This window comes from Sinocyclocheilus rhinocerous, unplaced genomic scaffold, assembly GCF_001515625.1.
Source record: "Sinocyclocheilus rhinocerous isolate Xijiao unplaced genomic scaffold, SAMN03320098_v1.1 scaffold126, whole genome shotgun sequence".
NCBI classification, from domain to species: Eukaryota; Metazoa; Chordata; class Actinopteri; order Cypriniformes; family Cyprinidae; genus Sinocyclocheilus; species Sinocyclocheilus rhinocerous.
Genome location: NW_015662929.1, coordinates 464,152 through 483,345, shown reverse-complemented (window position 1 = coordinate 483,345; position 19,194 = coordinate 464,152). Strand labels below are relative to the sequence as shown.

The 19,194-nt window shown below is 39.6% G+C and overlaps 1 protein-coding gene and 1 pseudogene across 1 annotated transcript in view; both read left to right on the top strand.

Annotated features, from left to right (window-relative positions):
- Nucleotides 1-9,888, top strand: part of LOC107728411 (protein spire homolog 2-like) — a 14,234-nt pseudogene extending 4,346 nt beyond the window's left edge.
- Nucleotides 9,889-11,274: 1,386 nt separating this feature from the next.
- LOC107728410 (beta-2-syntrophin-like) overlaps nucleotides 11,275-19,194 on the top strand; it is a 21,384-nt gene continuing 13,464 nt past the window's right edge. Inside the window, exons 1-2 of the mRNA XM_016538571.1 lie at nucleotides 11,275-12,122; nucleotides 14,358-14,364. Of these exons, the coding sequence (XP_016394057.1) occupies nucleotides 11,491-12,122; nucleotides 14,358-14,364 (639 nt within the window). The 5' untranslated portion in view covers nucleotides 11,275-11,490. The remainder of the gene's footprint in view (nucleotides 12,123-14,357; nucleotides 14,365-19,194) is intronic.

Here is a 19,194-nt window from a genome sequence, read left to right as displayed (position 1 = left end):
CGGCTATGGAGGCCGTCTGTGAACTCTCTGCCCGTCCTGTCACGGCTATGGAGGCCATCAGTGAACTCTCTGCCCGTCCTGTCACGGCTATGGAGGTCGTATGTGAACTCACTGCCCGTCCTGTCACGGCTATAGAGGCCGCACCCTGCCTGTGTTTGACCACTTCTCTTGTGAAATAAAGCTTGCACATAGATCCGCACGCCCCTCGTCTCGTCAGCCCCGTTACAACTATGTTAATATGAAAGAATTTTCCGTATTGGTTTTAAATTACGCATTGTGTTTTCGGGTTACAGGGTTACAATGGATAATATCCTGGAAAATTACTAGTATCTTTTCCATGTTTCTTACAACGTACTAACTGATCAACAATCGCAGGTACAAGCTACTAACAAAGTGTATCATAAATGAACAATTATTAAATTATTATTAAATTGAACAATTGCAAATAGCAGCTAACTCAATTCACATCACGTGTGTACTGCTAGGCATCTTTGGTTTCCTCTTTTTGTGTCATTTGGATGGAAAATGTGTGCCTTTTTATTGTCTTTATCAAAGACAAATAAATGACTTTATTTAGTCACTTATCAAAAGTGGCTAAAAGTAGCCAAAAAATTTTTTTAAATTGCTAAAAATTTAGCCACGTGCTTTTGGAAGAAAAGGTTGCTAGGGTAGTCTGAAAAGTTGCTAACTTTAGCACCAAAATCGCTAGGTTGGCGACACTGGTTGGTTTTAAGACTTTGGTGACATCTGCAGGTGTCCGAGCGCAGCCTGCCTCCTCCTCCTCAGTGGCAGCAGACGCTCCATGATCGAGTCCTGGCCGAGGTCAGACAAGATCACAAACTCAGACCTGTGGAGCCGTCCAGTTCAGAGAGATGTACGTTACCCACATGCCACAGTGTTAGAAACAGCAGCGCTCCTCCATTACTTCTGTAGCTCTCTTGTCGTGTGTTAGACTGTTTACAGCACGGTTTTGTCACTCTTCAGCGTTTGGCTCGTTACCCTGTCTGGCGCACACCTGCCAATGTGACATCAAATCCACTTCCTGCATTGACCTGTCAATCACAGGAGCAGGGTCCCGCCCACTGTCTCGCACACGTGTTCTTCTGAAAGCTCCAACACTGGCAGAAATGGAGGAGATGAGTATGTTGGAGGTGAGAGATTTCAGTGCAGTCAGCATTACTTCTGTGATCTTGCTCTTGCAACAGCCTTGAAGAAGATTTCCCAAAATATTTTTTTTTTAATGGTGACACTTTAGTGTTGTTACGGGGCTGACAAGACGTGAGACATGCGGATCCATGTGCAAGCTTTATTAAAGCAGAGAGGTCAGAAACACAGGCAGGGTCGAACAATGGCAAACAGGTATATGGCGGGCAAGACACAAGAATAATCCTAGGGCTAAAATGGAAAGGGTGCTGATGGCTACTGGCCAATGTTCACTTGAAAAGCTGCTGGATCCTTGTGTGGCCGAGTATTCTGTTACAGGGCTGACAAGACGTGAGACATGCGGATCCATGTGCAAGCTTTATTAAAGCAGAGAGGTCAGAAACACAGGCAGGGTCGAACAATGGCAAACAGGTATATGGCGGGCAAGACACAATAATAATCCTAGGGCTAAAATGGAAAGGGTGACCTCTGATGGCTAGCAGACGGAAGTTCATGGACCGGATACGTAACAAGTGTAGGGACCAATTCTCACTGTTAACTAGTTGCTTATTAGCATGCCTAATAAGCAACTTAACCTAATAAGCAACTTAAATCTAGACTCAAAACTCATCTGTTTAGCTGTGCATTTACTGAATGAGCACTGTGCTACGTCCGAACTGATTGCACTGTATTTTATGTATGTAATCGCTGTTTTAATTCATTTTAAATCAATTGTCAGATCATTTTAAAAGTTTTTTAATTCCTTGTTTTTATTGTTGTGATTATAGTTTTTATGATTATTTTACGTAAAGCACTTTGAATTACCATTGTGTATGAAATGTGCTATATAAATAAACTTGCCTTGCCTATTATTAACATATTGGCTGTTTATTAGTACTTAATAAAAAATATATCCCTAATCCTACCAATACCTAAACTTAACAACTACCTTGCTAACTATTAATAAGCAGCAATGGAAGAGTTTAGTGAGGCAAAAGTCGTAGTTAATGGTTTGTTAATAGCAAGAATTGGACCTTAAAATAAAGTGTGACCTTTTTTACTTGTTGAGTTGTACAAGCTGGTTTGGCAGATCTCCTTGACTTCATGTGTAAATTGTGTTTGTAATTGGAATGGTTGGCTCTGTATTGTTGGTGAAGTATGAGGACTCTCCAGACGGCATAGATATGAGACGGGTGGAGAGCTCTCCTACACCTCTGAAGAGAGATCGCTCCTTCTCCGAACACCACCTGGATGAGCTCAGAGGGGAAGTGATGTCAGAAGCGTGGCCGCTCAAAGGAGAGAGACCTCGATCACACACGCTGACGGGCGTCAGGCCACCACACATCTATCAAGGTCAGACCTGAGACCTAATGGACCTAAACAAAGTAAGATGTGCTTTAAGAAAAGTGAACTGTGCTTGGTAACACTTCATTTTAAGGTGTCCTTGTTGCACATGTTACTATTAAAATAACTAAAAAAATTGATTAATTACATGCAAGTAACCCTAATCCTAACCTTAACCATATAGTAAGTACAAGTAGTTAATTAATTTTACTCAGTGCTTAAATGTATAATTACACTGTAACAAGGACACCTCAAAATTAGTGCTGTCAAACGATTAATCGCGATTAATCGCATCCAAAATAAAAGTTTTTGTTTACATAATATATGTGTATACTGTGTATGTTTATTATGTCTATATAAAGACACACACATGCATGTATATACTTAAGAAAAATATGTTGTTAAATATTAAATATATTTATATATAATATAAGAATATAAATGTATATACATGTAAATATTTTCAAAATATATAGTGTATGTGTGTGTATTTACATATACATAATAAATATACACAGTACACATGCATATATTATGTAAACAAAAACTTATTTTGAATGCGATTAATCGCGATTAGCACTACTTAAAATAAAGTGTAACCCTGTGGTTATATTACATTCAAGCTACTCTTTTGACTAATATAGTACTTCACACACAACAAATTACTAGCAAAAATGGCTAAAAACATTATATATCAAATTGTATTTCTCTGGCAAAAAAACCTGAGTGTCAACACATAAATTTACACCAAATGCAACTAATGACACTGAAAACACACTAATGAAACAAGCAGTATTTAACCAAATGTTTATTTCAAGTAAAGCTTTTGTGATGAAAGGAAGGCAGTTCTGTTTTTGAGCCAGTTAATTGAAATGAACTAACTGATTTGCTAGAATGAACTGGTAGCTGCAAAGCTTAAAGACATATTTACTGGTAGCTTAAAAGCATGTGAAGTATTGTCACAGTGAGGTAACGTTTAGTTACTCCTTAGACCTGCTTACACAGAGTATTACAAACTCCAATTATAAATGCAGTACAAGTAGGTTTTGCATTTTCGGTGCTGATACAAGGGGTGAAACACTGACATTATCATCTTCTTTTCAGTTTTTGCTTTCAGGACAACTCAGTTCGAATAGAAATATGACTTTTAAAGACATGTTTTATTTGTGTCTGTGCTTGCATACCTGCATGAAGTGTTTTTTGCTCTTAGCCTCAGCCTTATACCATGCACAGCTGACAGTCTGCTATTGACTCTCTGATGCACATTACACATAAAACTCGATCTAGCGAGCTCTATCAGTCCAGCTGGTGATACTGTGAGCACTTTTGAGGAAGAAATCATAACTGGATTCTCCAAAGTTCGCCAGGTTCGTTACAAGTTTCATTTGAAACAAGTTATCCAAAAGCCAAATTTGATATTCTGCTTTGTTGCTGTTATCTCTGTGGAGTAATAATCTTTACATATTATATGAGGAACAGATGTGAACAGATTCTGATCACAAAGTCTATATAGTCTACGTTTATGTTCACAAAGACATGCCACACCATTATTTCCTTGATTTTTTATTATCAATCATTTCAGATAATCCCAATCTGCCACACATTCAGACATACCGCCTTTCTTTGAGTCCTTTGTTAGTGGCGTTATAGCAGATTGATGAACTTCACACTGTTGTCGATCTGAACTAAACCAACTGTGACTCAACTGACTTGATCTAAATAATGACACTATTGTCTTTTAGAGCTGCTTTAAAGCAGAATCCGAACTCCATAGTTTAGTTTCCATAATTGATTCTGCTGTTTTCCTGTTAATCTGTATCTGTACAGTTAAAAGTGCTATGGAAATAAAAGTGACTTAACTTAAGAAAGCCTTGCCAGAAAGTAGTTTTAAGGTTAATGGCCAGATTTACTAACAGCGTGTATCTGCGCAAACTATCTTTTGGCTTTAAAAATTACTGTCAGCATTTACCAAAGCCACACTGTAAAAAATTTGTGATGAAAAGATGTGGACACAGTCATTTTTGTGGCTGACTTTTTTTGCATATGCATTTGTATTTAAACCAGTGGCCTCAAACTCAGTTCCTGGAGGGCCACCGCTCTGCAGAGTTTAGCTCCAACTCACACCTGCTCACACCTGCTTGGAAGTTACTAGTAATCCTGAAGACACCGATTCTCTGGATCAGGTGTGTTTGATTAGGGTTGGAGCTAAACTGTGCTGAGCTGTGGCCCTCCAGGAATTGAGTTTGAGACCAATGATTTAAATGAATCACGCAACACAATTTACTAAGGTTTGCGCTCGTCAATTTATATTTCATTCAAAATATCACAAACACATCTCAAAAGCAAGCATTTGCAAACACCTTTGCCATAATATTAATTCCTGATAGATTATTGTGTGTTACATAGAGAATTGTGTGTTGCGTTTTGCAAAAAGTGTTTTATGAAAATGAAAACTGAGTCAAAGGCCGAGAATTAGCGTATGGTTTTGCAGATTTGGTGTGAGCTTCTGCTGTTTGAGTGTCAGCTTTCAGAAATTGTGTGACAAGTAAAAATTTTGTGTGTAAGCTGTTGAAAAAAAACCTGTAACTGGTATTCGTGCCTTAATTTAACGCACTAAAAAACAAGTCTTAAAGCAAATGCTCATTTGCGCCGCTCTTGGTGGATTGCGCTGGTCATTATGTAAATGATCTGTGTTCTTTAATGTGCGTATTGTCAGTAGACTGGCGCTTTTAAGGGATTGCGCTCTCACGCTAATTTGCCCTGTTTAGTAAATCTGGCTCTATGCTGAAATAAAGAAAATTCAGTGTCAACACTAAATGGAACTCTTAAACTGGTCAAAGTAAATAAAATGGAGAGAGATCAACCCGTCCTTTCTGAATGATTAGACTGAGATGCCTGATGGTCTTTCTCTCTTTGTGTCCAGCCTCGTTCCCGGTGTTTGACAGGAGGCCCTCGTCCGCATGTCTCTCCCTGAGCTCCAGTGCATCTGACAGACTCTCCAGACATCAGTGGATGGTCAGTGTTGGGGGAAGTTACTTTTCAAAGTCATGCATTACAATATTGCACTACTCCCTAAAAAAGTAACTAATTACGTTACTTCGTTACTTTGTCTGGAAAGTAATGCATTACGTTACTTTTGAGTTGCTTTTTAAATCTGGGCAGGGCTTGCTTGTTTGTTTTTAATGTAAAACGTTCTTCTTTTACAAATGTAAAAGCCCTTTCTCAACACAGGACAACGAAATGAATCCGCCTCAGGCTGAAGGAAATGTAAATTCACGTCTGTACAGTAGAGAGCGCAGCGCAAACAAATCGCGTGAAGAATATAACGCAGGAGATGACAGTTCAGCACTATTCAGCAATAATAAAAATCAAACACAAATGCGTCAGTTTTGCTTGTTAGTATGGTAGAATTGGATCATCGAAGGTCAGTAGCAAAGACATTGGTTAATAAAATGGGATTAAATACATTTATTTAACATTTAATTATTGCAGGTTTGTATAGTATTCTGAGTTTGCATTGCACTGTTTTTATTCATTTTGAGGAACACTGAATGTGTTTTTGTGCAGGTGAGATGAGTAAACACATGTTCATATTTAGTCTAGAACTACAGTAAGATCACATTCACACACAGCGCTCTGCACTTACTCCTGATTTCTTTCACCATGGCAACACCAGAGCTGTCACTCAATACATGGGAAACAAAGTAACTACTGTTACTCATTTGAAAAAGTAACTCAGATATTTCCTTCTAAATTAAAAAGTAATGCGTTATTTTACTAGTTACTTAAAAAAAGTAATCTGATTACGTAACTCGCGTTACTTGTAATGCGTTACCCCCAACACTGGTCAGTGGTGTTGGTATTTTGCCTCGGTTACAAAGGCAATATAGTGGGCCGCATCTGTGACATGCTGTCAGTTACTATAGACAACAGTTTCCTTCATTTCTTAAAATGAGCAGGAAGCGTTTGACAAAACTTCCCTCCTAGTGACCATAAGTGGCCTACATTATTGTGAACAAGGATCCGCGTCGTCTTCTTTGTCTTCCTCACACACAGGAGGAGTTCAGTCATTCAGTGGACAGTCTGGCCTTAACTGTGGATGAAGTCATTAATGTTCGGCGGATACTCGTCAAGGCTGAGATGTAGAAATACAAAGAGCTTTATAACAATCTGAAGAAAGGCAAGGTGTGAATATCTGTATGGATCACAATCACATGCTCAGTCCAACAAGCCAAAGAAAAGAGTGCTCATTTTTGTTTTGTTCATCTTTGTTTTGTAGATATCGTCTCAGGTTACTTATGTAACCATGGTTCCCTGAGTAGGGAACGAGACACTGCGTCCTCTAGGGGTCGCTATGGGGAACGCCTCGTCGTGACCCGTGTCTGAAGCATACATTGAAAAAACACCAACTCGTTGGCCGGCGACAGCCATCGTCTGTCCTACCAGACGTCACTACCGGTGCGACTATAGTATAAATAGGCGCCGGGAGCACAGACCGGTCAATGAAGACGAAGAAGAGAATGATGTGTGCTCCCGGCGCCTATTTATACTATAGTTGCATCGGTAGTGACGTCATGGCTGTCGCCGGCCAACGAGTTGGTGTTTTTTCAATGTATGCTTCAGACACGGGTCACGACGAGGCGTTCCCCATAGCGACCCCTAGAGGACGCAGTTTGAAGTTCCCATGAAAGGGAAGCTGCTGTTGTCGGGTGAAGTGTCCACTGTTTTCATGGCCGTCCACATGCCTCCTGTGTAAACGGTCTCGGTTTCGTTTTCATTAATATTTCCTGCAGTGTGGAATATTAACATTGTTCGATTCGCTCTTCTGATCTGACAGTTAATGTGTTTTTTCTCTCTCTCTTTTAGGTCTGTAGCTCTTGTAGTGCAAAGGTACTAAATGTTTATTTCATTTAAAGTCATGCATCACTTAGTAGTAGTCGCTAGTAGTACGTTTTTCACACTATAGAACACTGACAATGTTCAATGTTTCGTTTCATAAAGATATTACTTTACAACCTCGGCCAGCCACATATTATGAGGTAGTTCTCGCTATAAATGAGTTTATGGCTCCAAGTTGATAATTGGTTCTTGTTCTTAAAATCAACATTTACATTAGTTTATGGCCATGAACTACATAGGTTCAATAATATGCTAAATGAATAGCATGATATTGTATTTTCTGGTGAACTACAGTGAGAAAGACACAAACTCCAGAAAGTGTGTTTGTACTGTTGGTTTGTTAAACTGGCACACTTAAAGTCTGCTAAATTGCTTAATGCACTTTAATTGTGAGGAAGTAGTGCTGAAGTCCAACTAAAGATATACTGAAGTATATTAGATTGTGCTATTGCAAGTAAACTTTAGGTGCACTTAAATTTCTTGCATTTAAAGACCCATATTATTCAAAGATCACACAATCCTCATCAGTAGTGGCATTAAAACACATTTTAAGCTTAATATTAAGAAATGTGCATTGTGTACAAGTAGTACTCCAAACAAAGTTTAGTTATCATTTTTATATCAGTCTCAAGCGATATGTCAGTATATATGTTTGAATAGATTTAAACTATACTTAGTATGAAATAAATGTATTTTAAATAGATTACTTTATAGGGTGTAAATCGCTGAACAGTGAAGATTAAGAGTTCAGATTATCTCCAAAACATTTAACAACAGTTTTAAATTACAAAAACACTGAGCAATTAAACCCAGCTTCAATACAGCTGTAAAAACAGAACTAATACCATTCACATGGTCAGTGAGTAACTCATTCACATATCATGACTTGTCACACAACTTTTCCATGTTGGCATCTGCATTTTGCTACTAGCAAGTAACAGATGGATTTAATCTAAAGTACAGTAGAGTTGGATTGGACTCACAGCCTCACAGACGCCAGTAACAAGTGATACGGGAAAACCTTTCTCCTCCAAAAGTTAATAAGCTTATTTATTTTGCTAACTATGCATTGATTATATGGTTGGCTGCATTCTTCTATTATTAGTTATTACCCATCTGCTCTCCTACCATTTGAGGACCAGTGCTTTAGGGCTTCTTTTTCTAAATAAATTTTTATTACACACTGCCGTTTCAACAGTAGAAGCAATGTCACAAACTCCACAAGTGCTTTATTTTGTCCCTTTAACAGATGAAAATTCCATAGAAAAAGATGGCACACATTCCCGTGTACACCGTGGGATTTCACAGCAGTGCGAAGAGTCACAAGAGTGAAGTCTATAAGTGAGTAAATATATACAGCCACATTCCACACCGTCTGTGCTGGCCAGGAATTAGCTTTGAAATTACATTAGTAACAAAGTCACAGCTTTGAACTTACCAATAACATTTTTCCAACATCAACAAAAAACCAGAAGCTGCATCTGACATTACGCTTATTTACACAGACTGTTGCTCAAAGGTGACGTATGCATTTACAAGACAATTGCATAATGTACATTGTAGTCAAATTGACCTCGTTTCTTGTTTTGATGAACTTTGCACTGTTATTAAACGGAACCGAATCTTTATAGAGATACTTTGAGTTTGTTTCATAGCTGGTGAACTTTGTGACATTCACACAGTTAATGAACTAAATTAAATCAACACTGAACTAAATTGAGCTGAATAGAGCCACTGTTGTCTATAGAGCTGCACAGCTGAAACTGAATTAATTTCATAGTTGAGGAATTTTTCAGCGCAGTTATTTTCCTGTTTAATAACGTTTGAAGCAATCTGTATTGTATAAAGTGCATTATACCATGGTCTGTCTGAATACTGGATTCTGATTGGCTGGCAGGCATGCATTAAAACTCTTTAATGCACAGGTAGTTCCAAGTCAGTTTAATCACCGTTCTATATTAATGTGCTGCTTTAATTGATGCACACTAACCAACACACACACACACAGAGAGAGAGAAAGCGGGATAATGCATGGCTAGCTGTGGGGTGGTTCTTGGCCTCCACGTCGTGCATTAAAATCGTTTAATGCACAGCTAGCCATGCATGCATTATCCCTTACAGTCAACTGGAGTGCTGGCATGATACAAAAGTTAAACCGACATTAGAAAATCCTAAAAGTCTGTCTGTTTGTCTGCAGGTCTTTGTGCTCTCTCTCCAGACACTCTGTGGAGGAAGAGTTTCCCCACCTGTACGCCGCAGGCTGCAACCTGAGAGACGTGTGCTCGGACTGCACAAAGTTTGTGGCCGATGTCATTTCCTCCAGTCGCAGGAGCTTGGACATCATCAACAACACACCCAAACGCAATAAAAGGACGACCTCGACACATCCACATCCCACATCACAACCACACGCTTTCTGTAGGATGAGTAAATGAATGTATCAGCTCCTCCTCACACACCCTCTACACACAAACTCTACACAAACTCTACACAAAGCTTCCAGCTGGCAGGCTGCAGTTTTCCCTCTGAAATATTTGCCAGTGTTAGAGGATAGAGATGTGGATCACATGTGAATATCTCCCCTCCTGCACTATGTACATCTAACCACCACATGTATAGATCAAGGAACGCAATGCTTCAAAGGCTAACGAAGAAAGACAATCCTTTTGCATCTTTTCTTTGATTTTAACTTGAGTATAATGCTATATAACTGAGCCAGGACCGTCCATGCTTATACAGTACATCTGTAAATGCATATTTCTCATATCTAATAGCAAATGTATTTTTATGCTTTGGGATTTAGCTCTATTTAGGGTGATGTAATTACCTTGGGACTGAGTCAGGCTGGTTTGTGAAAGTGAAGGTCAGAATGAAGCAGATGATAGTATCTAATTCTGGGTAGACTAATGAAGTGGCCTTCTGATCCACACATTTAACTCACTCTTATTTTGTAAGATCTGCAATAAAACCAATGCCACAAAACGACTGCTCTCTCTAGTATGTGATGTTTCCACACAAGGGCCACATGTGGGTGCCATACTCTTATTGTGTGATTATCATAATATATATTATGTGTGTGTTTTTTTAAAGACTATATGGATAAATATAATTATATTAAAACCTGCCAAGAACATCTTTGGGAAACCTTTTACACCAAAATTATAAGAAAAAAACCCACTTATATTTAAAACATATATTTTGCATAAAGAAAATGAAATACTTTTATGATGAAGATGACTTAAGTTGTATGCTAACCTGCACACAAACACAAGTGATGAAAAGCTTTTGCCAAATGGCAGCTGTAATGAGGTAAAAATCTGTACATGGGCTTCCTTGAAAAGCTGCGGTGACCAATTTAGAGTATGAGTAACACTTTAGAGCAGATGAGAAGAGTCAACATTGTTTACAGCTGACACATATGTGCTATATTGATTCACCAAACATTTGACTTCAATGCAGTAACGTTTAATTAAAGATAAAATGGATAGTAATCATGATTGGTTTTTGCCTTTAGAATTATTTAATTTTTTTTGCTAATTAAATATGTAATTAGATCTATCTATCTATCTATCTATCTTCGTTTTATTGAACACTATAGCGTATGTTATCATTCAGCGTGGTGTCCTTTTACAAAAGAGATTAGATTTGTATCTAATTAATTATCAATGAGAGATTCGGGGAATTTAAAAAAAATCTTCCCAGCAAAAGTAAAAAGCACAAAATAAATAAAGTCCTTTAATAAGGCCGTTACAGTGATTTCACCAGGGTAAAGTTAACTTTAGTGAAGTCACAGCACAGCAGAGTGGCTTGTTGCCTTTTTTTTGTGGGGAGGGAAGAAAAATAGTTTTAATCCCCCGCCCATCTCATGAATAATTAAGTACATACACATCTTATGGTTATCTTCGCCGTCCGATCTGAGGAGGTTTTTAATTTGAAAGTTTTTATCGTGCAGCGATCACAGATTCAAGCCGCTGCAGAAATACACCGATGTTTTAACTTCTTTAATAGACACAAAATCTGTTCCTGTTCCTTCCTCTGGGGAAATGCGCGTGTGAGTGGGTGTGTCGAGCGAGTTTAAACTTTAGGATGAGTTAAAGTTTGATCATGGCCGTGTGGACCCGCCCGGAGAAACAGGGTCACCTGGACCTGCTGCTGAGTGACCGCTGGGTCCGGGTCACCGCGGAGCTCACGCGGGACACGCTCACCCTGACGGCGGAGGGCGAACCCGGCGGGCCCGCGGGACACTCCGAGCACAGCTCTCAGTTAAGAAACGGCGTTTCCGGTGGCAACGAACAGAACCGAGATGTTTTTCAGAGCCGCGGGCAATACGACAGTCAACGGGTCAACGGGTCCGACTCAGAGTCCAGCGGTTATTGTGACCCGGATGGGGTTCGGAGGGTTCGGATAGTCAAGCAGGAGTCCGGCGGGCTGGGGATCAGTATTAAAGGGGGACGGGAGAACCGTATGCCAATCCTCATATCGAAGATCTTCCCTGGTTTTGCGGCGGATCAGAGTCGAGCCCTGCGGGTCGGCGACGCGATCCTGTCCGTCAACGGCAGCGACCTCCGCGACGCCACGCACGACGCGGCGGTGCAGGCGCTGAAGAAGGCCGGGAAGGAGGTGACGCTGGAGGGTAAGCCGATCACTCGAGCCGCGGGGATTCTGCAGGCCCGCACGGAGCGCCGAACTTCTCACTTCAACGAAACAGCGTTTTTATCATTGATAATGACACAAAGGTCAGAACTTTTAGTCTGGCACTATGAAGCGAGACTGAATAGGTTTTATAATGTACTTTAGTTATTGTTTCGTTGAGTTTAGACTGTTTTCATGTCAGTAAACAAGTTCATTTGACATTTGCACTTTTAAAATATAATTGGGGTTTATAAGTGTGTGATTTACATTAACATTTAAAAATCACAACTGAAGTTTGGATATACAATTGATAGTGCATGAATCTAGGTCTTTTCTGATAATAATACGATCATTTATTTTGCTCTAACAGCATATGTTCATTAATGTTTCTCCAAGCGCCAGAAGTGAATGTGTGGGAATGGGATACAGAGAGATGGACGGAGGGAGAGACAGAGACTTTATTGCTGTACTTTCTTGGCTAGCAAGACAGTTTAGTTTGCAAGGCCCACTTTCTATGATCTAATCAATTCCCAGTTAACAAAATCAAATACCGCCCACCTCTCTTTCTTTCTTTCTTTCTTTCTTTCATTGATTGATTGATTGATTGATGGAAACTATGGATGCACCGATAGGATTTTTTTGGGGCCGATACCGATTTGAACAAACAACTATTGGCCGATTCTGATACCGATGTCAATTGCATAAAGCAGGGCTTAAAAATATCGATCGGTTCACTCCGAGCAAAATCGGTATTTGAACGTTTCTGTTCCTGCGTTCCTCTGTATTATTACGTTCCGATTTTAGTAGAAAAAATACTGGTTAATAACGTTATTTTTAAAACTTTTTCTTTGCCAATAATAATAATAATAAAGTACAGTGCTTTTTTTACTCAAAAAGAAAAAAAAATCACGAAGAGAGTCTTGATCTGGTACTTGCGCTTAGTCATAGCCAATACAGCATCACCGTTTCTAGATTTTGACCAAATTTATTAAACAAAAGAAAAAACTGTCAACGCTTTAAAGACATTAAAGTAGGCATTCAAGATATTTATAAATGTTTGCAGCATGGATAAAAAAAAAACGCTACTTCTATAAGCCTTTTGAGAGGAAAAACAGCCTAAATTAGTAGGCTGTACGTCACATTTTATTATTACATTCAGAAATAATGTAGACTAAAATACCGGTAAATAAAGCAAAATGCTTACAAACATTACAAACACAATTAGGCTATTTTAGATTCCCTCTCTCCACAACAAATCCTCTAAAGTTGTATTTAGGCTAAATATAAACGTCAAGCCAAAACAAATTCTTAAAGGTGCCATAGAATGCATTGATACAATATTTTAAATTGTTCTCTGATATCTACATAGAAGGTACGTGGCTTAGGTAATGTGGCTTAGGTAAGGGCAAAAAATCTCCAGAAACGGTTTTACATGTCCATTTACAACCCTAGGATTTGTCCCTAGAATGAAATGGCCTGTTTTTACCTTATTTGGAAGGGTCATGAATAATAATGTTGAGCTCTGCTCTGATTGGCTGTTTCACAGTGCTGCTCATTTCAGTAGCTCACACAGCATGAAGGAAACACAGGGAAAATATATTTCAATACTCTATCTCTCAGTTATATCTCTGAATACAGACACCAACCCATCCCTGCACATCACATTCCCTGCACAGCCTGGAACATGACATTTATTTCCATGATCTGCCACATGTACAGAACTGTTACTATTCAACTATGCCAAGGTAAATACAGTTTTCCATTCTATGGCACCTTTAAAAGTGAAACTGAAGCCTACCTCTCTCATTCTGCATGAATCCAAATGTTTCCATATTCACAACGTATCTGAATGCTAAACTATTTTTTATTATGTAAACTATATGCTTTGTTCTTCACTTTATCGACGTAAAGCATCATCCTTCACATAAGCTATAACAGCAGTGAGGCGGTGGTCACGCTGAACGGCACAGACTGTATTACGGACTATTTAAATTGAGCAGTGTAACTTTTTATGTTTCTTAAACTACATTTTATTTTGATAATGACCAGGCTGCGATGTCAAGTTAGCAAAAATTTGTTGTATGTGCGTGTGAGGTGCCGATCACTACATTGTTTTCCCAACTGTTTCCCAATACCGAAATAAAGAAAACTGCTTTCTGCCGTCTCGGTTTCCTTTCCGTGAACTTCGGAGCGTGTTATAATTATCCGAAACTCGGCACAATTTTTTCTTTCGTTTTGTTAAAATGTTAATTATTTCAGTGAAATATATTTTGTATATAGGCCTATATATTCCTTTTTATGTAGCCAATATAGTTTTATTCTGTTTTCTCCGTTCACAGTGCGCAGGTGCGTGATGTGAGCTTGTGTGAATCGGTGCTCTATACTATCCTGCCATTTTTGCTGGTTTCAAACACACAAAAAGCTGCATTACCTGCCATTCATTTTCACTTAAATGTAGGCCTAATGCTTGGCGGTTCGTGATATATCCTCGGATAAACTAACGCCGGGGCATTGCCAGTAACTTACCTATGATGAATTTACAGCTGAGCGTGGGCATTTCACTTGTTGGATGCGTCAGCGTCACATTTGCATAGGCCAGGGGTTCTCAAAGTTTACATTCAAAGGTCCGAACCTGAATTGTCATCAACGTCAAAGGGTCCGAAATAATTGTTATTACAAAACTTGTTTTTAATAACATGCTTATAACTTTATATAACAATTCAACTTTGCTAATTAACATATTCATAATGTCATCAAGTCGTACTTGCATTTACTCTCTGAACCGTTACATAAAGTACTGCATTTTTATACAACTAAATGCCCAATAAAGCAGTTCTCATGTACATATTTTCTGTTTCTGAAATCAGCCACTTCATCTGAATCGCTAAAATCTTGAATTATAACTGCAATACGCTGTTTACATTGCAGTGAATTATATTACTTTATTTATATCATGCAGCACAAACGTCCGTCTGTGTAACAAACTACACTGAACAAAATTATAAACGCAACACTTTTGTTTTTGTTAGTGAGCACTTCTCCTTTGTTGAGATAATCCATCCACCTCACAGGTGTGGCATATCAAGATGCTGATTAGACAGCATGATTATTGCACAGGTGTGCCTTAGGCTGGCCACAATAAAAGGCCACTCTAAAATGTGCAGTTTTACTTTAATTGGGGGGTCCGGAGGGGGTCCGAAAACCAGTCAGTATCTGGTGTGACCACCATTTGCCTCACGCAGTGCAACACATCTCCTTCGCAACAATCAGGTTGTTGATTGTGGTCTGTGGAATGTTGGTCCACTCCTCTTCAATGGCTGTGCGTAGTTGCTGGATATTGGCAGGAACTGGAATACGCTGTGGTATACGCCGATCCAGAGCATCCCAAACATGCTCAATGGGTGACATGTCCGGTGAGTATGCTGGCCATGCAAGACCTGGGATGTTTTCAGCTTCCAGGAATTGTGTACAGATCCTTGCAACATGGGGCCGTGCATTATCATGCTGCAACATGAGGTGATGGTCGTGGATGAATGGCACAACAATGGGCCTCAGGATCTCGTCACGGTATCTCTGTGCATTCAAAATGCCATCAATAAAATGCACCTGTGTTCGTTGTCCATAACATAGCTTCCCTGAGACGGTTTCTGACAGTTTGTGCAGAAATTCTTTGGTTATGCAAACCGATTGTTGCAGTAGCTGTCCGGGTGGCTGGTCTCAGACGATCTTGGAGGTGAAGATGCTGGATGTGGAGGTCCTGGGCTGGTGTGGTTACACGTGGTCTGTGGTTGTGAGGCCGGTTGGATGTACTGCCAAATTCTCTGAAACGCCTTTGGAGACGGCTTATGGTAGAGAAATTAACATTCTATTCACGGGCAACAGCTCTGGTGGACATTCCTGCAGTCAGTATGCCAATTGCACGCTCCCTCAAAACTTGTGACATCTGTGGCATTGTGCTGTGTGATACAACTGCACATTTTAGAGTGGCCTTTTATTGTGGCCAGCTTAAGGCACACCTGTGCAATAATCATGTTGTCTAATCAGCATCTTGATATGCCTCACCTGTGAGGTGGATGGATTATCTTGGCAAAGGAGAAGTGCTCACTAACACAGATTTAGACAGATTTGTGAACAATATTTGAGAGAAATAGGCCTTTTGTGTACATAGAAAAAGTCTTAGATCTTTGAGTTCAGCTCATGAAAAATGGGGGCAAAAACAAAAGTGTTGCGTTTATAATTTTGTTCAGTGTATGTGCATATTTACAGACGAACTATGATCATGTTCATATGCCCAGACAGTCAACAGTGATAGGTTTCTGAAAACAATGTTTTGTACTCATTCATTCACAAGTCTGTTGCGGTTCGGTCAGTTGAATGTGCTGCTAACTCTGCCGGTCAGGAAAAACCTTGCGCTCACGGGGCGAAACCGGTGACATTATTCTACTGAATGAAAGCTAAAAGGTTTATCCAAAATGTCGCTAGTTGCTATCTGCTTTGTCTTACAAAAAAGTCGGTAAAAACTGCAACACTGGTTCGCCCCTGTGTGTGTGTGTGTGTGTGTGTGTGTGTATGTATGCGTGTATGTGCCACGGAGGTCTGAGTGATACGAGTGCACTTGAAATACGAAGTGGACGGCGGGTCCAGATCGAATTCCCTCCGGACTTTGAGAAGGGCTGGCATAGGCCGTACTATGCTGCTGTCTGACAAACTATATTTTGTACAGATCTTATTTTGTTTTGGCAAGTATTTAATTATTTTGCCCAGAGGAAAATGTTGGATTATGCAACAGACATGCAACTCATTGTCTCCATGCAGTTAGTTAATAAACCATCAGTATCGGTCCTTTTCATGCTATTTCCGATATGCTGATGGCTTTAAAATAATCAAAAATCGTCCGATAAATATCGGCGGCCGATACATCGGTGCATCCCTACTGGAAACGTTTGTTTTTAGTAGGGCTGAGTATTGTCACATTAATTCCAGCTCACAAGCTCCTGACTCGATTTCGATTACATATCAGTTCATTTAATCGGTGGTTGTCATCATAACTTGTTTTTATGACAGATTTACTTACACACGTTAAAAAATCAAGACATCACTAACAGGTTAATTAAAAATAGAAATTAATATGTAATACAGTGCATTTATTTAACTAAATGTTGATCTCAACAGTAAATTTTTTCTAGCTATCTATTGACTAATCTATGATCTAATCCAGTGTTTCCCAATTCCAGTCCTTGTGCCCCCCTGCTCTGCATATTTCGTATGTTTCTCTTATCACATACGACGTTTGTTCTATTCGACCGTAATTGCCCTGCGAAGTAGACATCACAGGATATTCCGCCATGATTCCAGTTCGAAACGAGCGTATATGTTCCATACAAAGGGCATTAAAGTGGTGCGAGACGTGAATTTAAATAGTATTTATTTACAGAGGTATATATTATTTCACACTTCTCTAGTAAGTTTCGTCTGTGTGTGAAGACGCTGCGTAGCGCAAATCTGTGAATGAATGTTCCGAAGTTAAGTAAACTTCAACGGATTTCCCCTGCTCAGGGAGTAGGGAGCAATAAACAGTGTGTAGGGACCATGTCAATCGGAACACAGTTCATGCACGTAGCTCTCTTCTAACGAGCTGATGATCTGAATCAGGTGTGTTAACTAAGTGAGACTTGCAAAATATGCAGAGCGAGGGGGGCGCGAGGACTGGGATTGGGAACCGCTGATTTAATCTATGGTCATTGAATGACTTTCCTGAGGTAACATTTCATGATGTTTTACTGACCTTTTTCTGACTGATTGAGTGATTACATGACATGATATATTTCACTAAGTTATATGCCAGCTGTTTCTTTCAAACTTTCTTTTGATGTTCATTCATGTTTATTTTGTGCTGCAACTAGTAGTAAAGAGAAAGATGATCAGTTCATGTGCCGCTTGAGCTGAGGTGGCTACAGTGATCTGTCACGCCACATTAAATATCACAATCCATCTTTATTGTTTGGATTTGGTGATAAAATTACCAGAATTTGAAAGCTGAAAAGTAACAAAGCACAAAACCTCTTGCGAGTATTGGATGGGAGGCACTGGAAATTATACAGCAGTATCTGTACTTTCACTCAAGTAATGGAGTTGAGTACTTTGTCCGCCTCTGACTATTATACAGGACAAAATACTTATAGGCCCCATTATATACTCATATTACTGATAGTCTCTGCTGACGGCGGCCCCGTGTCGTCAGTGGTGGTACATGTATCATGGTGCAACACGTGTTATTCTGCAGCACTGCCTCATGATCAGAGATCTGCAGGCTGACGTTCAGATATGTGGAGCAGTGTCTCATGGGATGGGCTCTGCTCGCACATACATTATCCTCTGTGGCACCGGCCTAATTAAAATGAGAGCTGAAGCTGTTGGATGGTCCTGGTGGATCTAATGAGATCTTTAAATGGCTCAGAAATGATCCCATGATGTGGCACAATAACAGTACAGCAAATTCTAGAGAATTCCACTAGAGAACTGTACAGAGATATGCATTATAAACCAAACCAAACCAATCAGTTCAGTTTCTGGTGAATGATTATTATCAGATGCATGTCAGATGAGTGTAGCTTCTCAAGATGTTGTGTGAAGCAGCAGTGAGTGATTAAATCAGCCATGAACGGTGAAGCTGATAAGAACAGGATGCTGGTACAGACCACAATTCTTTTGAGAGTGAAATGGAAAGCAATTCATCCAGCCATAATAATTAGCAGCTTGCAGAATAGACGTAACATTTATGAGAAGTTCAGTCTCCATGGAGTAAGCTGATGTAAGGTGCCATGCTTTGCTTCTTGGGGTGAAATATCGGTAGATTGAGAATCACCTTCTAGGGTCTATATATATATAACCAATCACACACGATTCCGTTGAGCTTATGAATGCAATGGCCAATCAGTCGTTCAGATGAGTCATCGCTGAAACATCTGCGTTTTGTTGTGCAGTGTGCGCTCGCTGACTGAATTCTGCTCTCTCGCAAATTCTCTCATCATAAACTACATGCGATGTACAGTGCCGTGCAAAGGTTTTTGCCCCCTTCCTGTTTTTTTTAATTTTTTGCATATTTGTCACACTTAGAAGATTCAGGTCATCAAATAAATTTTAATATTACACAAAGATAACCCGAGTAAATACAAA